The 24,865-nt window shown below is 68.6% G+C and overlaps 3 protein-coding genes across 5 annotated transcripts; 2 read left to right on the top strand and 1 right to left on the bottom strand.

Annotated features, from left to right (window-relative positions):
* Positions 1 to 2,151: 2,151 nt before the first annotated feature.
* LOC126652480 (proline-rich protein HaeIII subfamily 1-like) lies at positions 2,152 to 3,881 on the bottom strand. 2 transcript variants are annotated; one of them, XM_050339236.1, is made up of 5 exons: positions 3,602 to 3,881; positions 3,311 to 3,501; positions 2,798 to 2,882; positions 2,675 to 2,711; positions 2,152 to 2,581 (listed from the first exon to the last, which is right to left on the bottom strand). In XM_050339236.1, the coding sequence occupies exons 1-5, from the start codon at positions 3,863 to 3,865 to the stop codon at positions 2,208 to 2,210; spliced, it is 951 nt and encodes a 316-aa protein (XP_050195193.1). In that variant the 5' UTR covers positions 3,866 to 3,881; the 3' UTR covers positions 2,152 to 2,207. The 2 variants fall into 2 exon arrangements, with proteins under 2 accessions (XP_050195193.1, XP_050195192.1); XM_050339235.1 differs by having other exon boundaries at positions 2,153 to 2,711; positions 3,602 to 3,880.
* An 804-nt stretch (positions 3,882 to 4,685) lies between these two features.
* Positions 4,686 to 10,473, top strand: MAP3K11 (mitogen-activated protein kinase kinase kinase 11). 2 transcript variants are annotated; one of them, XM_050339233.1, is made up of 10 exons: positions 4,686 to 5,979; positions 6,497 to 6,677; positions 6,987 to 7,135; positions 7,470 to 7,639; positions 8,030 to 8,261; positions 8,537 to 8,650; positions 8,745 to 8,811; positions 8,907 to 8,983; positions 9,052 to 9,717; positions 9,981 to 10,473. In XM_050339233.1, exons 1-10 carry the CDS (start codon positions 5,328 to 5,330, stop codon positions 10,106 to 10,108), a joined length of 2,436 nt encoding a protein of 811 aa, XP_050195190.1. In that variant the 5' UTR covers positions 4,686 to 5,327; the 3' UTR covers positions 10,109 to 10,473. The 2 variants fall into 2 exon arrangements, with proteins under 2 accessions (XP_050195190.1, XP_050195191.1); XM_050339234.1 differs by lacking the exon at positions 9,981 to 10,473 and having other exon boundaries at positions 9,218 to 9,401.
* Positions 10,474 to 11,096: 623 nt separating this feature from the next.
* On the top strand, positions 11,097 to 24,376 carry LTBP3 (latent transforming growth factor beta binding protein 3). Its single transcript, XM_050339229.1, is given in 28 exon segments — positions 11,097 to 11,863; positions 12,449 to 12,503; positions 12,505 to 12,552; positions 12,620 to 12,789; positions 13,242 to 13,471; positions 13,821 to 13,926; positions 14,304 to 14,390; positions 14,942 to 15,064; positions 15,336 to 15,494; positions 15,819 to 16,004; positions 16,504 to 16,523; positions 16,829 to 16,907; positions 17,294 to 17,389; positions 17,932 to 18,057; positions 18,327 to 18,458; positions 18,842 to 18,970; positions 19,126 to 19,245; positions 19,691 to 19,813; positions 20,075 to 20,194; positions 20,523 to 20,651; positions 21,081 to 21,248; positions 21,451 to 21,534; positions 21,706 to 21,834; positions 22,074 to 22,211; positions 22,415 to 22,597; positions 23,098 to 23,178; positions 23,594 to 23,731; positions 24,117 to 24,376. Coding segments are annotated over 28 exon segments (3,546 nt in total). The 5' UTR covers positions 11,097 to 11,622; the 3' UTR covers positions 24,263 to 24,376.
* The last annotated feature ends 489 nt before the right edge of the window (positions 24,377 to 24,865 follow it).

Raw genomic sequence — 24,865 nt, 5'->3', positions numbered from 1 at the left:
GGACCCCTCTATTCCCCCCTGAGACCCCCAGGGACTATCTAGGACCCCCCTGAGACCCCCCGGGACACCCCTGATCCCCCTTAGGGAACACCCCCGTGACCCTCAGGAATCCCAAGGGACTCTCAAGGACTCTTTAGGACCCTACTGGGAGTGTCTAGCACTTCTCCAGCCACCCAGCCCCCTCCCCGGTTATAGCGGAGACCCGCACCCAGGGATTTGTCAATGGAAGCGTGGGAACGGAGCCCATGCCCCGATTGGTTGCCCGGGAATTCCCGCATGCAGAGGCCCCGCCCCTTTTCCCACGCGCCCCTTCCCGGGTCTTTGTCAATGGGGGCAACCCGGGGGCTCGGGGGGACTTCGGCCGCGGCGCTCTCTGCGGCTGGGGGGAGACGGCGGCACCTGGGGAGGGACGGGGAGTCAGTGGGGGCTCGGGGGTGCTCCTTATCCCTCCACGCCCCATCCTCGTGTCCCTCTGTGTCTGTTCCTCCATCCCCAGTCAACCCACAGCCCCCCTTTGTCCTCCCCGCCTCGCCCACTCCGCTGCAGGGACCCCAAAACGGGGGGGGGTGGTGGTGGTGCTGGTGGTGGTGGTGAGTCCCCTGGGACCCCCACGGACACCGGGGTCCCTCCTTCGCCTGGATCCCGGCCTGCCCCTCCGTGCCCCGCCTCGGCTCAGTGGGGTCAAGGGGGGCTCGGTGGGAAGTTGCGGAGCTGGGGGGGCTCGAGGGGGGGCCCGGACGTGCCGCCGCCGGCGGTTTCCTGCCTTACAGGAAGTGTCAGCCGCTGACGGTCACCCAAGAGCTGCCCCCCAAGTACTCCCCCCAGGCCCCCTCACTGATCCCCATCCCCGGGGGGTCCCCCCCAGCTCCAGTGACCTCACCCAGGATGGGCCCCCGCTCCTGACCTTGTCCCCGATGTGAACTCGGGCGTCCGGGTCCCCCCCCCCACAACTTCCCTCCTCCGGCTGCAGGACCCGGCGTCCGGCCCCCCCCTAAAGGAAACGGCGTCCGGCTCCCCCGACTCCCCGGGCGCCCTGGCCCCTCCCCGCCGCCCCCTCCGCGACCCGGCTGTTAAGACGCGATTAACGACGTTAATCTGGGAGAGGGGGGGCCCGGGGTGTGACGCCCCCTCCCCCTACAGGTACAGGTGGCTCAGGGCCGGGCAGGGACTCAGGTGTCCGGGGTGGGGGGGGACACCAGGGTGTCCGCACCCCTCCTGGGACCCCCCGGGACACCACACCTCCCCCCCCGCGTCGTGAGTTCCCCACAGGCGCGAGGGGCGACAGAAATCGTGGCCCCGGGCAAAGGTCTCCCAGGGGGTCAGTGGGGGGTCGCAGGGGGGTTTACAGGAGGTTTGGGGGCTCACACGGGGGTGGGGGATGCACTTTCCAACAGCCCCCCCGTGCCAAACCTTCGTGCGAACCTCCCCCCCTCGCTCACTCCTACCTCCGACCCCTCGTGTCCCTGTCACCCTCGGGGGGGTGTCCCACGCTGCTGGGGGTCCCAGGTGTCCGAGAGGGTCCCAGGTGGGCTGGACCCCTCTCTCTCGCACGGGCTGCAGTGGCTCGAGGGACCACGGGCAGCCGCGCTTCGCCCCCGCCCCCGCCCTTCCCCTCCGCCGCTTCCTCCCACCACGGTGAGTCCGGGGAGGTCCGGGGGGGCTCCGGTGGCCCGGGGCACCCACCTGACCCCCCAACCCCTTCCTGCAACCCTCCCCAACTTGGGCAGCCCAGGTGTTCGGTGCCGCCCCTCCTCGATGCCCTCCCCTTCCCCCAGCGCGGCGGGAAAACGACAAAAACGACTTTTTGAACCGTTATCAGGTTTTATTTATTAATTTACTTGTACCAACCCCCCGTACCAACAAACCCCCCGCGAGAACCAGCAAAACCGAGAGTCCAGCCTTCCCCAGGATCCCCCCTCCACTGAAATGTCCCAAAGCCCGTCAGAGATCAGGTGCCCCCAAATCTCACCACAGGGCTGTACACCCCCAGCCCCCCCCAGTTATGGGGCAGGACAAGCCCCCCTCCAAGGCCCCTGGGGCTCCTTAGTTATGGGACAGGACCCCCAAGTTTCCCACTATAGGGCAGCACCCTCCAGTATCCCCCAAAACATTCCAGTTATACCACTGCCTCCCCCAAGACCCCCCTGTTCTGGGGTCGCCCCACCCCCCACTCTCCTCCCGAGGGGCTCTCCCCTGGTCGATGGTCCTCAGGGCCCCCCTCTCACCCCCCGAGGAGAGTCCCTGGTGGCTGGGGTCTTCCCGGGGGGCTGGTGGGGGCTCAGGGCCATGCATGGGCTGCTGGGACCCTCACCCTGGGGGGGTGTTGGAGGGGGGCTGCCAGGCGGGACCTCCCCCTCTGTGCCAGCTGCCAGGGGGTTCTCTGGGGCTGGGGGGATGGCGAGGGTCAGGGGGACCCCAGCCCCACCGCTGGCTCCCCCGGGGCTCCCCTCCCTCAGCCCCTGTGCTTCCCCCAGCCCCCCCCACCCACCGGGGTGCCCCCCCACCGCGGGGGGGCCGCAGCACAGATGCTCCCGGTCAGCAGCGGTGACGATGCCGCTGCCGCTGGTGCTGCTCCGGAGCTCTGGGGGGGAGGGGGGCACAGGGGGCTTTAGTTGGGGGAGGGACAAATCCCAGAGAGGGCCCGAGGCCCAGCGGGGGTCCCGGGGCTGCTCACCCCCCATGCTGTCCATGTCCAGGTGTGGCAGCAACTCCTGCGGGGGTACACATGCACAGGGGGTTGTGGGGGGCACAGGGGGGTCCCGAGCCCAGGGGACATCCCTGTACCCCCCCCACTCACCGAGAGCTGGTTGAAGCCGCAGAGCTGGGGGGGGGTCGCACGCGGCCACCGGAGCACCGAGAGCTCCAGACCCCCCCCAGGGAGTCTGGGCGGGGAGAAGTGAAGGGCGGGTACGAGAGGACCCCAACTCCCCATCCTACCCCAGCCCTCCCCGGGGTACCATAAACCCACAGGGTGCTCCTCCAGCCCCCAAAATACCCCACGGGTGACCCCGAACCTCCTCCTATGGCCCCCAGGAGCTCCACCCCCAGCCCCTGGGGACCCTCAATGTTCCTCGTCCTGCCCCAAACCAATCATTGCCCCCCCAGCACCCCAGAAGTGGTCGCAGCCCCCCACCCAAGCTCTTACAGCCCCCTCGGAGCTGTCCCCCACCCTTACACGCTTTTGTCACACCCCGAATCCACCTCGGGTGGTGGCCCTCCTCCCCAGGCCCCCCCAGGCCCAAGTCACTGCCCTTCAAGAGAAGCCACACAGCTCCCCTGCCCCTCCCCGATCCCCTTCCCCCAAACTCACCCGGGGGACCCGTCCCCCTCCTCAGGGCAGCGGGGGGGCAGCAGAGCGGCCGCCCCCCCCTCGGGGTCACCCTGGGGGTCCCTCCGGTCGAGCCGCGCGTGGAGCCGGAATGTCACGGCCTTGACAGCCCCGAAAAACGCGGCTACGACCCCGCAGTACAGAGCGGCCACAGTGGGGGTGGGCGGCAGCGCCTGAAAACGGAAGGGTCAGGTCCCCCAGTGGAGCCCGAGGGTCAGGACCCCAGTGGACTCCGAGGGTCCCCAAAGCCCCTTCCCGGCCCCTCTCCCGCACCGAGTAGAGCCCGAGGGGCAGCCCGAGCAGGAACAGCCACACGTAGAGCCGGACGCAGTTGGCGAAGGCGCCGAGCTGCGGGTCCAGGAAGCAGCCGCCGGTCAGCGAGGCCCAAACGCCCTGGCGGAGCACCTGCAGCGCCGCCGCCCCCGCCATGGCGGCCCCGGGGCCTCCCAGGGGATCCCCAGAGCCCCCCGGGAGCCCCAGGCCCGCCACCGCTTCCGGCTGCTCCCCGGCGTCGCCGGCGCGCGCGAATGACGTCATGGAGCGCCTTACCCAGCGCGACGGGCGGAGCAAAAGGGGAGGACACGCCCCCTCCTGCGCTCGTGGCGGGAACGGCCGCGCGCGTGCGCACGGACGGACACGCCCCCCCCCTCAGCGGCCTGGGGAGGGCGGGGCCGTTGAGCGGTGGGCGGGGCCAAGCCCCGCTGATCCCCCCGCGGGCCGGGACGGTGAGGGCGCCCCCCAGCGGCGGCACTGTCCCCGGGCCCATGGGGTCCCCGCGTAGTGGGACACGCACACGCACACGCACACGCACACGCACACGCGCAAACGCACACACGGGACCCCCCGGTACCCGGGTCCGTGTCCCCACCGCCGGCCCCGCTGCCGCCCCCGGCTCAGCCTCACGGTGTCCCGCGGGGTAGCAGCGCCTTCCCCTCGCCCGGTCCGGGGGTCCCGGGGAGTCCTGGGGGGTCCCGAGGTCGGGGTTGCGCCCCTCCCCCGCCGGCCCTTCGTCCGGTCCCCCAACCCCCGCGGCGTCCGGTGCCCGCGGCCCGCCCCGTCCGGCGCTGGTTCCTTTTCCTTTGTCCCGGTGACAATGTCCCGACTCCGCCTTCCCGGGGCCGCCTCAGCCAGCGCGGGGAACCGCCGGACCCCCGGGAGCCCAGACCGGCCGGGCCGCCCCTTGCCCCCCCCCCGGGGACGCCGCCGGACGCCGCTTCCTCCCCCCTCCGGGCCGCGGGAGCTCCGGCGGGACCAGGCGGGGACGGGACGGGGCGCGGGGGCCCCGGGGAAGGGACGGGGCGGAGGGGATCGGGCAGGGGGGTGAGGGGGGCCGGGGTGGGGGTAGAGGGACCCTGGGGCCGACAGGGGCTTGTAGCGGACGGGAGGAGGTGTAGGGACCTCCGGGGACCTGTAGGGACCCAGAGGAGCAACAGGGATCACAGGGATCCCCAGGGAGCTATAGGGACTCCAAGAACCCCCAGGGATCCCCAGGAGCCACAGGGACCACCGGGCACCCTTAGGGACCCCCCAGGATCCTACAGGTGCTATAGGAACCCACAGGGACCCCTGGAAGCTACAGGGACCCAGGGACCAATAAGGGACCTATAGGAGCTGTAAGGGACCATAGGAACTGAAATAAGGTGTGGGGACCTCCTGGGATCCCCTGGGACCCATAGCCCTCCTCAGACGCCCATAGGAACCCCCAGATCCCCATAGCCCCCCTGGTGCCCAGTGGGACCCCTAGAGCTGTCAGATCTTACAGGCAGCACCTGTAGGGCCCAGGTGACCCGAGTGACCCCCAGGAGCTAAAGGGGGCCCATGGGGTCCTCTGGGCACCCATAGACCCCCTCGGCACCCATAGGACCCCCAGGAACACACAGGACCCCCCCCGACACCTCTAGGACTCCCCAAGGAACCTCTGGGGTCCCCTAAGCACTTGTAGGACTCCCAGGCCCCCCCAGCGCCATCAGCGGGGGCAGGGGCGGGGGGGGAGCACCCCATGGAGTGGGGCCAGGCACCCCCCTCCCCGTCTCCCCCGGGGGAGTCCCGCTCTCCCTCACCCCCCCTCTCCTCCCTCTTCCCAGGAGGGTCTCGCTCCCCTTTCCCTCCCTCCCCGGGAGGGTCCCGCTCCCCGTCTCCATCCCCAGTCGGGTCCCGCTCCCCTTCGCCCCCGGGGGGATCCCGCTCCCCCTCGCCCTCCTCCCCGGGCGGGTCACGGTCCCCGTCGCCCCCAGGGGGGTGGGAGCCGGAGCGGGCGGCGTTCGGGGAGCTGCGGCTGGAGGAGGTGATCGGAGCCGGGGGCTTCGGCCGCGTGTTCCGGGGCACGTGGCGGGGGCAGGTGGTGGCGGTGAAGGCGGCGCGAGGGGACGCGGGGGCGGCGGGGGCCGCGAGCCTGCGGCGGGAGGCGCGGCTGTACGCGCGCCTGCGACACCCCAACGTGGTGGCCCTACGGGCCGTGTGCCTCGAGCCTCCCCACCTGTGCTTGGTCATGGAGTTCGCGGCGGGGGGGCCGCTGTCGCGGGCGCTGGCGGGGCGCAGGGTCCCCCCCGCCGTGCTGCTGGACTGGGCGCGCCAGGTGGCCCGGGGGATGCGGTACTTGCACGCCGGGACCCCCGTGCCCCTCATCCACCGGGACCTCAAGTCCAGCAATGGTGAGTGGGGGGACGGTGAGGGAGACTCCTGTGGGTACTCTTGGTGATGGGGTGATGGGATGTGGGGTGCAGTGTGGGTTGGGGGTCCCAGTTACTGGGATGCTCAGGGTGGGGGCTCGCAGAGGTTGGGGTCCCCAGGGTGGGGTCTCAGTCCCAAGGGTGGGGAATCCCTGACACTGGGGTCCCGAGGGTCAGGGGTTCTGGAGGCCAAGGTCCCTGGAGTGGGTGTCCTGCGTTGGGGTCCCCAGACTTGGGGGGCACTGGTTTCTGATATCCCCAGGGTGGGGATCTGAGACACGAGGGTCCTGGGGTGGGGGGTCTCTGACATGAGTGTCCCCAGTGGGGGGGGGGGGGTGTCACAGAGGCAGAGGTTCCCTGGGTGGAGGGGGTCCCTGGTTGGGTGATCCCTGACCTCTGGCTCCCCCAGTGCTCCTGGTGCAGTTGGTTTTGGGGGTCAGTGGTTGGGGGTCCCAGGTTGGGGGGTCCCTGTGGGATCCCTGACCCCCGCCCCCCCCAGTGCTGCTGGCACAGCCAGTTGTGGGGGACGACGTGAGTGGGAAAACGCTGAAAATAACCGACTTTGGCCTCGCCCGTGAGTGGCAGCGAACGACCAAGATGAGTGCAGCAGGAACCTATGCCTGGATGGCCCCCGAGGTCATCCGGGCATCCACCTTCTCCAAGGGCAGCGATGTCTGGAGGTGGGAAAGGGCTGGGAGGGTCCAGAGGACACTTAGGGGATCTGGGAGGGTGGGAACCCACCCCTGAGCTCTGGGCTGGGCTGTGGTTTGGGGTGCCTGAACCCCTGGATGCCTGGGTGGGGGGGGTTTGGAGGTACCTGGACTTCTTGTGTTCCTGGAGCAGCAATTTGTGGGGTGTCTGGGTGGGGGGTTAGAGGGCACCTAGACACCTGGGTACATGGAGGAGCATGAGGAGATCCAAGGGGGTCCCCGTGGGCTTGGGGGTGTCCCAGTGGCTCCCCATGTGTTTGACTCCCCTTGCCTCCCCAGTTACGGGGTGCTGCTGTGGGAGCTGCTGACAGGGGAGGTGCCGTACCGGGGCATCGACGGCCTGGCCGTGGCCTATGGGGTGGCCGTGAACAAACTGACCTTGCCCATCCCCTCCACCTGCCCCCCACCCTTCGCCCAGCTCATGGCAGGTACAGGGGGACTGGGGGCTGGGGGAGACCTGGGGGCTCGGGGGGACCAGGTGGGACAGGGGGTGGAGTGACACAGGGGGCTGGGTCCCCATCCTGCCCACCTGCCCTTTGCCCAGGTCATGGCAGATACAGGGCAGGGGCAGGGGACCTGGGAGAGCTCAGGGGGGCCAGGGGGGGTCAGGCAGCTCAGAGGGGTTGAGGGATTCTGGATATTGGGGTGCTCAGGGGTTTGGGGGTGCCTGGATTGCTGAAGAGAGGGACCAGGGGGTACCTGAGTCCCCTGGGGGATGTTGGAGTCCCCCACAAGCCCCCCAGACCCTGGTTCCCCCCTTAGCCTGCTGGGAACAGGACCCCCACCGGCGACCGGGCTTCGGGGCAATCCTGCGGCGCCTGAGGGGGCTGGAGCCGGCGGGGCTGGGGCCCCCCGAGTCCTTCCACTCCCTGCAGGAGTCCTGGCGCCGTGAGATCCAGGGGCTCTTCGACGAGCTGCGGGCGCGTGAGAAGGTGGGACCCCCAGCACTCGGGACACCCCTGGGACACCCCCAACACCCCTAGACCTCCCTGGACCCCCTGAACAATCAGGATCCATGGCAAACACCTGGAGATCCCCTGGGACACCTGGGACCCCCATGCAATCCCCTGAAACTCTGCAGCAGGGCCCGGCCCTGCCCTGGTGCTGCTCATGGCTGGTCCTTGTCCCTGGGACCTCCTTGTTCCTGTGACCCCGATGACCCCTGTAACCCTGTTGACCCCCCAAGGAGTTGGGAGGAGGCTGAGGCCAGGGCCTAGTGTTCCCAGGCTGCCCTTGTCCCCTCGTGTCTCCCCCCGGTGTCCCCAGTGACCCCAATATCCCCCATGACACCAAGTGCCTCCCATGACCCCCGTCCCCCCCAGGAGCTGCGGAGCCGGGAGGAGGCTGTGGCCAAGGCGTCCCGGGCCCAACGCTCCCAGGCCGAGGCGCTGCGGCAGCGCGAGGCTGCCGTGGCCCGGCGGGAGCTGGAGGTGCTGGAGCGGGAGCTGAGCCTGATGCTCCGTGGGCCCCCCCGGCCCCCCCCGGCCCCCAAGCGACGCCGACCCCCCTTTCGGCGGCCGCGGCGGCCTGCGGACCTCATTGGCATGCCCCAGGGTACGGGGAGGGGGAGCAGGGGCTGGGGGCTTTGGGGATCTAGGGGTTTTGGGAGTTGGGGACTTTGTGGATGCTGGGGTGGCTCTAGGGGGATTGGAGGGGCAGTGGGCTGTTTGAGCTGGGGGAGTTGGAAGGGCTTTGGGGTTCAGGCACTTTGGGGGGAGTTTAGGCTCCTGGGAGTTTTGGGGGCCTGGAGGGTGTCTGGGGTGCTGTTGGTGTTTGCTTGGGAGTTTTGGCAGGGTTCAAGGGCTCTGCTGACCCCAGTGCCCCCCCAGACTTCAAGCATCGCCTGACGGTCCAGGCTGCGCCGGGAGGGGACCCACGGAGCCATGACCCTGAGGACGGGCCGGGGGGGTCCCCCCCTTTCCCCCGCCTGCGTGCCATCCAGCGTGAGTGATGTCATCATGGGGGTGGGAGGTGATTCTGGTGACATCACACCTCCTGGTGATGTCACCCCGGGTGACATCCCCCCTCTATCCCCAGTGGAGCCCGAGGAGGAGGAGGAGCTGCCGCGGGGGCGTGGGGGCAAGAGCAGTGCCCCCAACGGCAGGTGGGTCCCTGAGGAGATTGGGAGGGGGTCAAGGGGGTCCCATACCCCTCCAGACACCTGGAACCCCCCCTGGACACCTGGGCTTCCCCCCACAGGCGGCGGCTGCGCCCGGATGAGACCACCTGGTACCTGGACACGGACGAGCTGAGCCCCGGGGATGCATCCCCCAATGGTGAGTCCAGGGGTCCCAGGGATCCCATCCCTGCCCCCCCTCACACTGACCCCCACTGTGTCCTGCAGGTGAGGCCGGGCCCCCCGAGGCCGAGGAGGGCCGGGGGTCTCGGGGGGGGACCCCGCGGCTGCTGCGGCGGGCGCTGCTGAGGGGCTCGGCCCTGCTGGCATCCCTGGGGCTGGGCCGTGACCTGGCCCCTCCCGAGCCCCCCCGCAGCCCCCCACCTTCCCCCAGCCTTCTACGCCTCTCGCCTCGCTGGCGGGATCGGACCATGGGGTCCCCGGAGCTGAGCTCACCTGGAACCCCCGAGCTGGGTCATACCTGGACCCCCGGGTCCCCCGATCCCAGTGGAGCCCGGACCCCTGGGACCCCCAGGACCCCTGAGCCAGGGCAAGCCCAGATTCCTGGGTCCCCAGATCCCAGCGGAGTCCGGACCCCTGGGACCCCTGGGACCCCTGAGCAGGGGCGAGCCCGGACTCCCAAGACCCTGGAGCTGAACTGGTCCTGGACCCCTGAGCAAGGGGGAGCCAGAACCCCTGGGACCCCTGGGACCCCTGAGCTGCGTCACCCCGGGACCCCCGGGACCCCTGAGCCAGGTTGTGGCCGGAGCCCCGGAACCCCCGAGCTGGGCCGTGCCCGGACACCCAGGACCCTTGAGCTGGGGCTGCCGCCATCCCCCCGGGGTGCCAGGAGACCCCGGGAATTGAGCCCAGGTGCCAGGACCCCCGAGTGGGGTAAGTGGGACTGGGGGCAAGGGACACTTGGCAGGTCTGAGGGGCAGATTTGAGGTGGTTGGGACAGCCATGGGGGGCTGTGGAGCAGCTCTGGAGCTCTGTGGGGCAGGAGGGGGGTGGTCACGGGCCCCTTAGGGCAGTTCTGGGGCTCTGGGGGTGCTCAGAGGTGCCATAGGGCATTTTTATGGGTTGTGGAGCTGTTTTGGGTGGGCCAGGGGGCATCGGGGATCCCACGCCCCCCTCAAGCCCCCCTTCTCCCGCAGGCCCCGCCCGACCCCGCCCCTCACCCCTCCGCCCCCGCATCGACCCCTGGAGCTTCGTGTCGGCGGGACCGCGCCGGGCCCCGCCCCCCGCCGGGCCCCGCTCCCACGATCCCTTCACCGACCAATGAGCGCCCGCGGAGCGCCTGAACCCGCCCCCGCCGCCCTCCAGTGACCAATGAGCGGCCGTGACGAGCAGGAGGGCGCTGCCGCAAGCCCCGACCCCACCGCGAGGCGCCGTCCCCGTGGGGTCGTGATGGACAGCTGGCAGTGGCGGAAGCCCCGCCCGCCCAGGGGCCTTATTGGTCAAAGTAAAGGGCATTACAAGAGCTCCGCCCCCTCCGGGGCGGGGCCACAACGGCAGGAAAAACCACGCCCTCTTCGGGCAAACAGGAACCTCCGCCCCTTGGCGGAGGCCCCGCCCCCGGGCGGTTCCGACACTGGACGGGGGTCCGGGGCGGGCGTGGGGGGGAACTGTGACCAAATAAACTCCCGAGACCCCAAAACCGCCTGAGCCGCCTGCGTCCTGCCCGGCGGGGGCCCGACAGCGCGGGGAGACCCGCATGTTCGGGGGTTCCGCCACCCTTGGGGGTGAATCAGTGGTTTTTGGGGGGCGTGTCTCATTCTCCCCCCACTCCGGCGTGGATGGGGTCCCAGCTCCTCAGGGAGGTCCATTCCCCCTCTGGGGATCCCAGGTGTTTGGGGATTCCGTCTTCCCCATCGCACTATGCGAGGTCGTTTGGGGGGTCTCAGGGGTTTGGGGGGGGCATCCCAAGGGTTTGGGGGGGCCATCTCCCCATGGGGGGGTCCCAGGCGTTCCGGTGGGCCCCATTGGGGAGGTCCCAGAAGTTTGGTGGGACCCCATATCCCATCATGGGGCTCCAGGCATCCAGGGGGTTCCCATCCTGGCCATGGGACAAATCCCAGGAGTTTCGGGGGTCGCAACGCTCCTTCCCACCGCCACCCGAACCGAGTCTTCCCGGCCGTTCCCGGCGCTGGAACCGGCCCGGCCATCCGGGCTCCTCCCCTCCCCCACCACCCGCCCCCCAATTACTGGAGCGGACCCAGGGCCCGGCCCCCGCCCCCTCCCCGCCCGGGCCCCCTGTCCCTCCCCCCCATTCCAGCGCCATCCCGGGCGGCCGCGGGAACTCGGGAGTCCGTCGGGAACCCCCAACCCCGTCCTGACCGGGGGGACCCCGTGTCCAGGACATCCCCAGACGGGACCCCACGTTCGGCGAGGGGACTCTGGAGCCCGGGACATCCCCGAGGGGACCCCAGCATCCGGTGGGGAGACTCCGGCCTCTGGGACACCCCCAGAGGGGACCCCGCACCCCGCGAGGGGACCCCGGAGCCCGGGAGACCCCCAGAGGGGGACCTTCGGCCTCGGGGCTTGGAGGGGGTGTGGGAGCCCCTTGAGAGGGGTCCAGGAGAGCCCCAAGAGGGCCCCAGACATCTGGGACCCCCCCATAGGGGACCCAGGCATCTGGGACTCCTCCAAGCGTCCCAGGCCTCCGGGAGAACCCCCTGAGGGACCCCAGGGTCCAGGACCCCCCCCCCCGAGGGGTCCCCGGCATCTGGCCCCGAGCTCTCGCCCCTCGGGGGGCCGGGGTCGGGGGTCCCGGGGGTCCCGCAGTCGGGGGTCGCCATGTGGCGCTGGGGGAGGCTCTGGGTGGTGGCCCTGGCGGCGCTGGCGGCGCTAGGGGGGCGCGGGGGGGGCGCGGCCGTGGCCCGCGAGCGCTTCAAGGTGGTCTTCGCCCCCCTGATCTGCCGGAGGACGTGTCTGAAGGGGCTGTGCCGGGACTCGTGTCAGCCCGGCTCCAACATGACCCTGATCGGAGAGAACGGGCACGCGGCCGACACCCTGACCGGGTCCGGCTTCAGAGTGGGTGAGTGGCACCGGGACTAGGGATGTGGACATGGGGACAGGGATGGGATGGGGACAGGATGACACAGGTTTGGGGGCAGCATTGGGACAGCACCAGGACTGAATGAAGATGGAGACAGGGATGGGATGGGATAGGATGGGGTAGGACAGCGGTGGGGACAGGGTTGTGTACAGGGCCCAGGACAAGGACAGGGATGGGGTGGGATGGGACAGGGATGGGGTGGGATGGGACAGGGGCAGTGTGGGATGGAGGTAGGGATGGGAACGAGAACCCTGGGGATGGGACTGTGATGGCATCGGGATGGGGCTAGGATGGCACAGGGACAGGGTGGGACAAGGACTTCAGAGGGCCCTGCAGGGGGCAAAGGGGGTGCAAGAGGGGTCTGGGGGCCTTTGGGAGGGGCTTGGGAGGATTCAGGGGGTTCAGGGGTTCTCAGGGCATCAGGGGACACTCGAGGGGTCGGGTCTCGGGGGCCTCAGGGGTTTGGGGGCTCGGGAGGACCTGAGGGGTTAAGGAGGGGTTGGAGAGGGCAGGGGGCTCAGTGGATTTGAAGGGCTCTGTGTGACCCCTGTTCTACCCCCACAGTGGTGTGTCCCCTGCCCTGCATGAACGGGGGCCAGTGCAGCTCCCGTTCCCACTGTCTGTGCCCCCAACTTCACCGGCCGCTTCTGCCAGGTCCCCGCGGGGGCGTGGGGAGGCCCCCTGCCCCCTCCTGCGCCCCCTGATGCCCCCCCTGAACCTCCCCCGGGCTCCAAGGTTGCAGTTTATGCCGTCCAGGTCATCGCTGATGGCCCTGGGGGGGCAGCGGCCCCCCCCGAGCCACCCTGGGGCAGCCCATGGCGGGGGCACGGAGGGGGCACGGGGAGGGCACGTCAGCCACGCCACCTTTGTGGTGCCCCTGGGGCCTGGGCACCACTCGTCTGAAGGTACCTGGGGCTGAGGGAGCTTGGGGGTCTAAGGGTGTATGGAGAGCTCAGGGGTGTGGGGAGGGGATCTTGGGCAGCAGTGGGTTCTGGGGGTCACATGTCTGAGAGTACCCATACCAGGGGTCCTGGGGGGTCCTACAAGTGCCTATCAGGGGGTGCTGGGGGGTCTCAGGTGTTAGTGCCCCCAGCACAGATGCCGGGTTTGGGATCCCAGGAGGTCCTGGGGTGTCCATGCTGGGGGGTCCCAGCATGCCGGTGCTGTGTTTGGGGGTTCAGGGTGTCCCAAGTACCTGTGCCGGGAGTCCAAGGGTGTCAGTGCTGTCAGTGCTGGGTTTGGGGGGTCTCAGGGTGCTGGTGCCTGGTTTGGGGGATCCCAGGGTGCTGGTGCCGGGTTTGGGGGGTCCCAGGGTGCTGGTGCCAGGTTTGGGGGTTCCAGGTGCCACTGCCCCCAGCACAGGTGCCACCGCCACTGGTGAACGTGCGGGTCCATCACCCCCCCGAGGCCTCGGTGCAGGTTCACCGGATTGAACCACGGCCCCCCGAGGGGGCACCCCGGGGCAGCGGGGGGCTCCTGGCGCACCCCGCCCAGCCCCCCTCAGGCAGCAAACCCCCTGCGCCCCCCCGGCCCCACACCCACAAACCTCTGGGCCGCTGCTTCCAGGAGACCCTGCCCAAGCACTCGGTGAGGGGGGAGCTGGGGGGGGCTTGGGGACATTTGGGGTTCAGGGGATTGTTGGGGATGCAGGGCAGTATTGAGGGGGGATGGTGGGCATGGAGGGCTGGGAGATTTGGGGTTTCAGGGCTTGTCTGGCTTTGCAAGGGTTTTTTTTAAGGGTTCAGGTTTATATTTAGGGGTGCTGACCACCCCACATCTGCCCAGTGCAGCAGTTACCCCCTCCCCAGGCTCACCAAGCTCAGTGATTGTTGCTGGGGGTCCTCGGGGGTCCCTGGAAGTGCAGGGAGTGTCTGTTTGGCCGGGGGGATGTCAGGGATATTTGGGTTGCTGAATCCCCTACCCTGATTACCTCCAGTGTGGCAGCAACCCCCTCCCGGGGCTCACCAAGCTCGAGGATTGTTGTGGCAGCATCGGCAGCGCTTGGGGCCAGAGCAAGTGTCACAAGTGCCCCCACCTGCAGGGTGAGTAGGACCCCCTGAACCCCCCCAACCCCACCTGCAAGGTGGGTGGGGACCCCCCATGCCATCCCCACGCCCCTCAAACCCCCGGATTCCCCCACCCAGGAATTCCCCCCACCCAGATGGTGGAGACACCCCACACCATCCTGGGAAAACCCGGGTGACCCCGATCCAGGGGACCCTTCCTCACATGTCCTCAGTGGGACCCTCCCCCAGGGAACCCCCACCCAGGCAGGGCCAGGCATCCAGGACCCCCCTCAAGGCTCCCCCCACCTCAGGGCCCCACAGGTCCCCCCCATTCCAGGGGGGACCCAGGTGTCCTGCTGCCCCCATGTTCCCCCTGGTGCTGGAGGTAACGGGAGGTTCTGGGACTGTTGCAGGGTCGGGGTCCCCGAAGGCGGCGCGGGGGGAGCGCGGGGGCGACTGCCCCCAGGGCTACAAACGGCTCAACAGCTCCCACTGCCAGGGTACGGGGGGGCATGGGGAGGGCACAGCGGGGCGTGGGGGGAACACGGGGGGCACAGGGAGCGGGGGGGGGACATGTGTGTGTGAATGTCCAGCAGGTGTGTGAGGGGTACAGGGGCTTGCGCAGGGCCAGGGGTGTGTGATGCCAAGTGTGTGGGTGGTGGGTGCAGGGGCACGTGTGACAGGTCAGGCGTATGTGTGGTGGGTGCAGGTGTGTTCACACGTGTTCACATGTGTCACAGATGTTGGGTGTGCCTTGCCCAGCGTGTGCAGGCGTGTCAAGGAGTGCGTGGGGCTCAGGTGTGTTCATACTTCGGTCACACCTGTGTCATGCCTGTCAGACACCAATGGGTGTATCTTGCCTGGCAAGTGGGGGGTGTGTGTGGGGTCAGGGCTGTGTGGGATGGGTTCAAGTGTGTTGTACCTGTGTAAGGTGTGTTATACCTTTGCCGGGTGTGTCCTACCTGTATCAGGTGTGTCCTACCCATGTCAGGTGTGTCACACCTATGTCAGGTGTGTCATGCCTGGCTCGGGTGTGTTCTACCTGTCACAGACATTAACGAGTGTGCCCTGCCCGGTGTGTGCCAGCCCGGCGAGTGCCGCAACACCCAGGGCAGCTTCCGCTGCTCCTGCTCAGCCGGGCACGTCCTGGGACCCTCCCGGAGCCAGTGCCTGCGTATGGGGGGTCTGGGGGGCTGATGGGGAAGCTGGGGGCCCTGGGAGTGCAGGGGAGTTTGGGGGCCCTGAGGCCCCCCCAGAACCAGTACCTGTGGACAGGGATGGCTGGGTTGGGGTCTCGGGGGTCCCTGGAGGAGTCACTGAAAGTGCTGAGGCCCTCCTCTGAGCAGTGTAACTCATCAAGGAGTGGGGGCTGTGGAGCTTGGGGCTTTTGGGGGTCTTGGGGAGGTCTCTGAGGGTGCTGACACCCCTCTCTCCCCCTCCTGCAGCAGAGCCAGGTGAGGAACGGGGTCTGTGCTTCCGGCTGGTGTCGGGGGCACAGCAGTGCCAACACCCCCTGCCCACCCGCCTGACCCGCCGGACCTGCTGCTGCAGCGTGGGCAAGGCCTGGGGGGGCCGCTGCCAGCGCTGCCCCCCTGATGGCACCGGTATGGAGGGGTCATGGGGGGTCGGGGGAAGCTGCTACCAGTGCTACCCCCTCCAAACGGTACGGGAGGGTCACGGGAGTCTGGAGGAGTCACTGCCCCCCTGATGGCACTGGTTTGGGGCTGCAGGGGCAGCGTGGGGGACCCCAGCCCCATTTGGGAGCCTCCCTGGTCCCACCGTGTCCCCCCAGATGTGTTCAAGGCCACCTGCCCCTCACAATCCAAGGGGGTCCTGGTCATGTTTGTGGGGGTGACAGGAACCAGGGGGATTCCAGCCTGGTTTGGGCATCCCCCCGGAGGCCCTCCTGACTCCCTGGTGCCCCCCAGCTGCGTTCAAGGCCATCTGCCCAGCGGGGAAGGGGTACCACGTCCTCACATCCCACCAGACCCTCACGATCCAGGGCGAGAGCGACTTCACCCTCCATATCCAACCCGACGGGACCCCAGAGCGGCCCCCCCGGCCACCCCCACCCATCCCCAGCCCTGCGCCACCCGAGACGCCCTCGCCGTCAGGTCGGGCACTCCCCGTGCCCTCTGTGAGCCCCCCGTACCCCACACGTCCCCTGGGGTCCCCCCCAGTTCCTATTTCTCTCCCAGTCCTTATCCCCTCCTTCCCCCATGTCCTCCATACCCCCCATGTCTCCTGGGGGATCCTATGTCCCCCTGGACTCCCACAACCCCTCCTTGTGCCCCCCCATCTCCCCTGGGAGCCCCCCATGTCCCTGTGACTGCCCCAAGTTGCCATAAGTCCTCTGTGTCCCCCACCATGTTCTCTGGGGTTCTTTGTGTCCCCCTGCCGTGTCCCTCATCCCCCCATCCCTGTCCTCCCCTCAGTGTTCCTCTATGTCCCTCATCCCCCCTCCCATATCCCCTGTGCCCCCCTGGGTCCTGTCCCCTCCCCCATGACCCTGGACCCCCTGGGGCTGCTCATGTCCCCATGTGACCCCCTGTTTTGTGTGTTCCCCCACCCCATGGTGGGGGTAGTTTGGTCTCACTGCCCCCTCCCCCACAGCTGTGACCCCCCCGGCCATGGTGAGTGTGGGGGATGTGTGGGACATAGAGACATTGGGGGGATGTTGGGAACGGGATGCGAGGGCACATGGGGACATGGGGGTGGATGCAGGAGGGGACATTGGGGGAATTGGGGGGAACATGGGAGGAAATAGGGGGACAAGCACGATGAGGAGGGACTCAGGAGGCACAGGGGGACTGGGGGAATCCCGGGGGCCTATGGAGGGAGTGGGGGGCTTGGGAGTTTTTCCAGGGGTCCTAGGGGGGGCTACAGGGAGGGTGGGGGAGCAGAGGGGACAGAGGGGACATCTGTGTCCCACTCCCAGCTCCCGGCGTTCTTGAGCCCCTTGGAGGAGCAGGGCCTGGAGCAGCCCCCGGGGGGCAGCGACCTCCCCCGGTACCCTGGTAAGGGGGAGACAAGGCGGGAGGAACAGGGGAGGGAGACAAGGTGGGAGGAACAGGGGAGGGACAGAAATGGGGACACAGGGGTGACATGGAGAGGCTGGGGGAGCCTTGGAGCCCTCGGGGGCAGGAGATGGGGAAGGGGACATGGATGGGGATATGATGGATGGGGCCAGTGTGGGCAGGGGTGGGCCAGGACACAGGAGTTCCAGCCACAGAGAGGAGGGGACAGGGGCATGAGGACAAGAATGGGTTGGGGTCAGTTTGGGGACATGAATGGGGACAAGGACAAGGATGGGGACAGGGCTGGGATGGAGTGGGACACACAAGGGGACAGGGCCCCTGTGGGGTCTGTGTCCCTGTGCCTCTGTCCCACGGCATGTCCCCAGCGCTGGTGGCCCGACCCACGCCGGCCCCGCTGTGGCAGCTGCCCCCGGAGCAGCTGACCCGCAGTGCCGCCGAGATCGCGCCCACCCAGGTCACCGGTGAGGACCCCCGGACCCCTGGGAACTCCTGGACCCCCCTGGAACCCCCTGGATCCCCAACACACCTGGGAGCCCCCTGGGGCCTTCTGTGACCTGCTGAGATCCCCCTGACTCCCCTGGGACCCCTTGGGATTCCTTGGGACTCCTTGGATCCCTCCAGAAGCCCCAAACACCCCTGGGACCCCTAGACTCCCTGAGACCCCCCAGGAACCCTCCAGACACCCCTGGGACCTACCCTTGGACCCCCAAGAGCCCCCTGGGACCCCCAGACTCCCTGAGACCCCCCAGGAACCCTCCAGACACCCCTGGGACCTACCCTTGGACCCCCAAGAAGCCCCTGGGATGCCAAGAACCCCCTGCTGTTCCCCAGACCTCCCTGGGACCCCCTCTAACATCCTTTGGAACCCCTTGGAACCCATTAATCTTTCTGGGATTGCCCTGAGATGCCTCTGAGACCTCCCCTGGGCCCTCCTGTGACCCCTTGGACCTCATGGGACCCTTTGGGACCGCCTGAGCCCCCCAGAGCCCCCCTGTGCCCCCAGAGACGGACGAGTGCAAACTGAACCGGAACATCTGTGGCCCCGGAGAGTGTGTGATGGGCCCGGGGGGGTACAGCTGCCTCTGCTTCCCGGGGTACCGCTGGCACCCCCAGCGCCGCTACTGCACCGGTACGGGGGGCACGGCGGGCTGGGGGGGCTCACACATGCAGTGACACGCTCTGACACATTGTGGGGACATGGGGGGGTCACACGTGTGGTGACACGCTCTGACACGTGTGGTGACGTGCTCTGACACACGTGGCGACACAGTCTGACACACATGGTGACGTGCTCTGACATGCTCTGCCACACGCAGTGACACACACAGTGGCACACGCTGACACGCTCTGCCACAATTGGTACCACACATGCTGACACGCTCTGCCATGCGTGCACAGATGTGAACGAGTGTGAGGCTGAGCCATGCGGCGCCGGGCGCGGTGTCTGCATGAACACGGGTGGCTCCTACACGTGTCACTGTCACCGGGGGTTCCAGCTGCGCCTGCACAAGGGGCTGCGCACCTGCGCAGGTACGGGGGGCACGAGGGGGGGCACAGCGGGGGAAGGGGTGGCTGGGGTCACAAGGCTCACATGGGGTACGGGGAGGGGGCACAGGAACTGGGAGGGTCCCAAGGGTTATGGGGTCACAGGGGACAGAAGGCCCTGGGGACGTGAGGGGTATGGGGGGGGCATGGGGTCACAGGGAACATGGGGACACGGGGACACAGAGCCTGGGGAAAGGGTGGGGGACGCGGTCTGCGATTGGGGACGCTGTCCAGGGTTAGAGACACAGGACAGCGTTGGAGACACTGGCCTGGGTTAGGGACATGGGACAGGGTTCAGGACATGGGACAGGGTTGGGGATGCTGGCCAGAGTTGGGAACAGGGCCCGTGACCCCGCGTGTCCCCACAGACATCGATGAATGCGCCAAGGGTGACGTGTGCGGGGACGGCGGCACCTGCACCAATGTCCCCGGGCACTACAAGTGCGAGTGTCATCCGGGGTACCGGCGAAAGGGCTCCCGGCCCCCCCTCTGCGAAGGTGACACTGGGGGGTGACAGGCATGGGGTGTTGGGGGGGGACACTGGGTGGGGACACAGGGACACCAAGGACAGGGTCAGGGGACCCTACGGGCTCCCAGTACGGGATGCTGTGGGGTCCCCCCATCCCCTGATGCCCCCCATGTCTCCTCCCAGATATCAACGAGTGCCTGGATGTGGGGACATGCCCCGAGGCCAAGTGTGAGAACCAGCCTGGGGGGTTCGTGTGCACCCCCTGCCCCCCTGGTTTCCGTGGCCTCAATGGCGCCTGCCTCGGTCAGCACCCCCTGGGGACCCCCCCGGCACTCTCCCAAACCCCCCAAGACCCCGCCCTGGGACCCCCCAGGAACCCTGTGCACCCTCCCGGCTTCCACAGCCCCAACAGTGTCTGCCTCAGTCACCATCCCTGGGACGCCCCAACTTCCCCAGGAAGCCTGGGATCCCTTAGGACCCCTTTTCCTGGAGACCTCTTTATCCTGGGGACTCCCTCCCCCAGAACCCCACCATAAAGACCCCAATATCCACATCTCCCCCACCCTGGGCCCCCCATCAAGTCCTTCCCGGGGACCCCATCCCTGACCTCTCCCCTGACCCAGAGCACCCCAGAACCCCCACCCAGGGCCCCCATCCCTGCTTCTCCCCAGAACCCTCTTTGCCCCTCAAAGGACCCCCCTGGCCCCCAAAGCCCCCCACAGGGCAGGGGCTGACGGGGGTCGTGCAGATGTGAACGAGTGCGAGGCAGGAGGGCTCTGCCCCGGGGGTGGCTGTGTCAACACCCCCGGCTCCTACAAGTGCCAGTGCCCCCCTGGGCTGCAGCCGGCGCGGGACCCCCCCCGCTGCCAAGGTACCCCCACATCCGGGGGTGCTGGGTGTGCACCCGGTCGGGGACCCTCTCCTGCTGCCAAGGGACGCTCAAATCTGGGGTGGCTGAGTGGGGTCGGTGGGGAGCATATGTGGAGTTTGGGGGTGGGACTTTGTTCTGGGGGGGTGCCTGTGTGCATGTGCATGGGCGTGTCTGGGGTGTCTGCGAGGTGTCCGGGTGGGGGGTTGTATAGGGTGGGGGGATCCTTCCTGCACACGGGGGTCCTGTTTCTTCCCCCACCAGACATCGATGAGTGTGAGTTCGCAGCCGCGTGTGTGGGCGGTGACTGCGTGAACACGGTGGGGTCTTACCGGTGCCTGTGCCCCCCTGGGTACACGCTACTGCACGGCCGCCGCTGCCAGGGTGAGTGTGGAGACCCCTGAGACCCCCCAGAATAGCCCCCACAAAACAGTTTCCTCCCAACACAGCCCCTGATACCCCCCCTCCCACACACCCCCATTCTCTCTGGATGCTCGGCCCATGTGTGTGTGTGTGAAGACCCCCATCGTGCAAGGGAGGGCTGGGGGAATTCCTGGGGGAATCTCTGGGGGTCCCTAGGAGTGTCTGAGGAGGACCCTTGGGGTGCTCCCGCTTTGTCGCACAAGCCCTGTGCGAGGTGGGGGGGCCATGGGGGTTCCCTGGGGGTCTCCCTGAGCAATGCATGAGCCCCGTGCCCCCCCTTTCTCCCCAGACATTGACGAGTGTGCGCTGGACCCCGGGCTGTGCCCCCACCCCGGCACCTGCACCAACCTCGAGGGGTCGTTCAGCTGCCGCTGCCCCCCCGGCTACACCCCCGGCCCTGATGGGCGCCGCTGCCTCCGTGAGAGGGGGGCATGGGAGTCTGGGGGTGCCTCCTGGGGGTCTGGAGGGTCTCTGGGAGGTCATGGGGGTCACGGAGGGTCTGAGGGCATTTCTGAGGGGTCCCTGGGGTTTTGTGGGGCTCCCTGGGTGTCTGGGGAGTCCCAGGGAGGTCAAATGGGGTCGTTGGGGGGCTCCTGGGCTGCACAAGAGCTTTTACGGGTCTGAGGTGTCCCTGGGGGGCTGGGGGGGCTGTTCCTGGAGGTCTCAGGGATCCCTAGGAAGTCTCTGGGCATCCCTGGGGCTCGGGAGAGGGGGTCTTTGGGTGGGATCCTTGGGAGGTCTCTGGGGAGTCCCTGAGGTGTGTGTGGGGAGGTGTCGCCGGGAGGTCCCTGGGACTCTGAGGAGTCTCTGGGATCCCCATTGACGCTCCTTGCCTCCCCCGCCACAGCTCGGGAGCCCCCCGCCCCACGCAAGGAGTGTTACCTGAGCCTGGAGCTCCCCGTGTTCTGTGACGCCGTTTTGGGGACCAACGTCACACGGGGGGAGTGTTGCTGCTCCGTAGGGGCGGGGTGGGGGGACCTGTGCGAGGTGTACCCCTGCCCCCTGCCCTCCTCAGGTACAGGGGGAGCCTGGGGAGTGTCCTGGGGGGGCCTGGCGGAGGGACTGGGAGGTCCTGTGCAGGGTCCTCTGATGGGAGGGGCCTCTGAGGGTCCTGGGAGACAGTTTAGGGTCTCCAGGGGCAGTCTGGGATCACCAGGGGCAGTTTGGGGGTTCCAGGAGAGGTCTGGACATTCAGGACCCCCCTCTGGTTCCCCCAGCCGAGTTTGTGGAGCTTTGTCCTGATGGAAGAGGCTTCATCCAGGATGACAATGGCCTTGACTACGGAGTCCCAGCACACCGGGGTGAGACACTCCCCAGGACCACCCCTGTGTGCTCCTGTCCCCTGGGGGCATCTCTGTGCCCTGGGGTCCCCCCTGTCCCGAGGGTCCCTGTGTCTCCAGGGTGGTCCCTGTCCCCCTGGGGGTACCCTGGGGGGAGTCCCTGACTTGAGACCCCCGGGGGTCCCCCCCCAGACATCGATGAGTGCGGACTGTTCGGGGCCGAGATCTGCAAGGGGGGGAAGTGCGTGAACACCCAGCCAGGCTACGAGTGTTACTGCAAGGCTGGGTTTGACTACGACAGCGCCCTGCGGCAGTGCCTGGGTAAGGGGGGCCGGGGGCCATGGGGGGTCTGAGGGGCAAGCAGGGGGTCCCAGAAGGTCCCTGGGGTGTTGGGGGGGTGTGGGGTGTTTGGAGGTCCCTGGGTCTTCTGGGGGTCCCTGCAGTGCCAAGGGTATCCCTGGGAGTCCCTGCAGGTCCCCGGGGTGTTGGGGGATCCCTAGGGGTCCCTGGGGGTCCCTGTGCTGCTGAGGGGTCCCCACGAGCCCCCGCCCACCCCCCAGACGTGGACGAGTGCCTGGACGAGTCGAACTGCGTGGACGGGGCGTGTGAGAACACGCGCGGCTCCTTCCGCTGCACCTGCGGGCCGGGAGCGCGGTACCACCCGGGGCTGCGGCGCTGCCTCCCCACCCCTGAGCCCGGTGAGACCCTCCCCGAGCGCGGTGAGACCCCCGGGGGGCCTGGGGTTGGTGGGTGTGCAAGAGGCACATCCGTGTGATCCCCGTGCGCCCCCCCGTGCGACCCCCAGACACCAATGAGTGCTGGGACCCCGGGTGGGTGTTGGAGGCCCTATGGGGAGGTGTTTGGGGGTCCCTGACCTGTGTCCCTCTCCCTGTGCCCGCAGAGCGCCCCCCTGGCCCAGAGCGGCCCCCCCCGGAGCGGCGGGATGTGTGCTGGCAGCGGCGGGGGGATGAGGGGGTCTGTGGGGCGCCCTTTGCGGGGGGGGCCCTCACACTGGACGAGTGCTGCTGCCGGGGGGGGGCCGGCTGGGGCCCCCACTGCCGGCCCTGCCCCCCCCGACCCCCAGGTGACAGGGGGAGACCTGGGGGAGGGTTGGAGGGGCATGGGTGGTGTGGGGCGGGCTGTGGGGGGTCTTGGGAGGGGATTTGGGGGGCTACAGGAGGGCTCTGTGGTCCCTAGGGGGAATGTGAGGCCTCTGGGGGAGTCCTGGGGGTGACAGGGAGGGGGTCTCTGAGGATTGCCCTTGGGATTTTGGGGGGCTCTCTGGGGGGCTGGATGGGATGGAGAGGCCTCTGGGGGTGTCTGGGGGATATTTGGGGGAATATGGGGCCTCTAGGGTCCTCTAGGGTGTCCCTATGGGATCTGGAGGTCTCTATGGGATCTGGGTGGTCTGGGGGGTCCCCATGGGCTGTGGAGGGGTCCCTATGGGATCTGGGGGTCTTTATGGGATCTGGGAGAGCTGCTGAAGGTCCTGGGGGCAGGAGGTGCTGGGCGGGGGGGACACAGGGGGTGACATGGGGGTGGGGGTTGCCTGGGGGGCAGGGGATGATGTGGGGTCCCCCCCAGGCCTGCCCTGCCCCCCCTCGCAGAGTGAGAGCAATTCCTTCTGGGACGTGAGCCCCCTCGGCCTGGAGGGGGCCCGCAGAGGTGGGACCCCAAAACCTTCTCTCTCAAACCCTCTGGGACCCCTGACAATCCTGGGACCCCAAAACCCAGACCCCCAAAACCCACCTCCCCTGGAGTCCCCAAGCCCCCGGGGAACTGTAAAGCCCTTGGGATCCCACCTTGGGGCCCCAAAGCTCAGCCCTGAGCCCCCCAGGGACCCCTCAGCCCTGGGATTCCCATCCTGGGCACCCCAAACCTTGGCCCTGTGCCCCACAGCTGAAGGTCCTCCACCCCATGGGACCCCAAAACTTGGCTCTAGGCACCCCGTAACCAGATCCCCCCATCCTGGGCACCCCAGCCCCTGCCATGTCCCCTAAAGCTGGGGTCCTCCTACCCTGGGACCCCCAGCTCCCTCCCTGCCCCCACCCCAGGTCCCCAGCCCCCTGTGCTCCCCTAGGTGACGACAGCTCCGAGGAAGACTCTGCTGAGTGTCCCTGTCCCGGGGGGGTCCCTGGTCGCTGCCTCCGGTCCCCCCGGGGACTCTGTGAGTGCCCCCCCGGCTTCCAGCCAGACCCCACCCGCACCCGCTGCCTCGGTGAGACCTCGATCCTCCCAAAATGGGGACCCCCAACCCCCCTTTAACACCCTGAATGCCTGGCGACACCCAAAGCCTGGGGTCCCAGGGTTGGGAGGGGTGGAGGGGGTCAGGACCCCCCTACTCCTGGGTCCCCACATATTGGGATCCCTGGGCAGAATCTGGGGGTCCCCGATGCCACAGACATGGGCGGGTGCTGGAGCTCTGGGGGGAGGCTGGGGATGCCATGGGGGTGTTTTGGACGTCCTTGAAGCCCATGTTCACCCACAGACATAAATGAGTGCTGGGACCCCCAGGGGGGTATTTGGGGGTTCTATGGCAGGGAAAGTGTTGAGGGTCCTGGGACGGTATTTTGGGATCCTGACCTGTGTCTCCCACCGCCCAGACATCGACGAGTGCCGGGACGCCCGGGGGGCCCCCCGCTGCCCCCGCGAGCGCTGCATCAACACGAGCGGCTCCTTCCGCTGTGCCTGCAAAGCCGGGACTGCCCGGGCCCGGCCGGGGGGTCTCTGCCTCCCCCAGCGCCGCTGACCCCCCCCCCGAACTCCCTAGGACCACTCGGGGGGGCTCTGACTGCCCCAGCGCCGCTGACCCGCCCGGGGCCCCCCGGGATCCCCTCGGCCCCCAATAAAGGACGTGGCGGAACGGCCCCGGCGCCGCTGCCTGGATGGGGCGGGGTGGGGCTGCCGGAGGGAATACGGTGGAATTGCGGGGATTTGGGAGGGCACTGCGGGGAGATTTGGTTGGGCCCTTGGGAGGATTTGGGGGATGCGGAGGGGGTTTGGGGGGAACTGGTGGGAGACTGAGGCACTGGCGGGAGCAGAGAGGGGATTTGGGGAAGAATTGAGGCGATTTGGGGCACTTTGGGAACTGGTTAGGGGGAGATGGGGGCGCTTGGGGCGGGATTTGGTGAGGCCTGAGGGGGAGTTGGGGGCGATTCAGGTCCGTTTGGGATGAAATCGGGGGGATTTGGGGGTGAAATCGGGACGTTTGGGGCTATTCGGGGAAATCGGGGGCGGGGGCGGCGGGACCCTCCCACAGGCCGCGCCCACCCGGCAGCCCCCGCCCCCCGCACGGACCGCCCCCAAAGCCGAGTCCCGCCCACTGCGCCCACGCCCCCTTTGCAGCCCCGCC

This window comes from Myiozetetes cayanensis, unplaced genomic scaffold, assembly GCF_022539395.1.
Source record: "Myiozetetes cayanensis isolate MyiCay16 unplaced genomic scaffold, myiCay2020 scf89, whole genome shotgun sequence".
NCBI lineage: Eukaryota > Metazoa > Chordata > Aves > Passeriformes > Tyrannidae > Myiozetetes > Myiozetetes cayanensis.
This window is presented reverse-complemented; position numbering and strand designations above follow the sequence as displayed.

Coding starts and splice junctions, on each gene's coding strand:
- LOC126652480 (XM_050339235.1), bottom strand. CDS start 3,865: ATGACGTCATTCGCGCGCGCCGGCGACGCCGGGGAGCAGCCGGAAGCG. Junction 3,502..3,601: donor TGCCCCTCGGGCTCTACTCG/GTGCGGGAGAGG, acceptor TTCCGTTTTCAG/GCGCTGCCGCCCACCCCCAC. Junction 2,883..3,310: donor GAGGGGGACGGGTCCCCCGG/GTGAGTTTGGGG, acceptor CTCCCCGCCCAG/ACTCCCTGGGGGGGGTCTGG.
- MAP3K11 (XM_050339233.1), top strand. CDS start 5,328: ATGGAGTGGGGCCAGGCACCCCCCTCCCCGTCTCCCCCGGGGGAGTCC. Junction 8,651..8,744: donor CCGCCTGCGTGCCATCCAGC/GTGAGTGATGTC, acceptor CTCTATCCCCAG/TGGAGCCCGAGGAGGAGGAG. Junction 8,984..9,051: donor CGGGGATGCATCCCCCAATG/GTGAGTCCAGGG, acceptor TGTGTCCTGCAG/GTGAGGCCGGGCCCCCCGAG.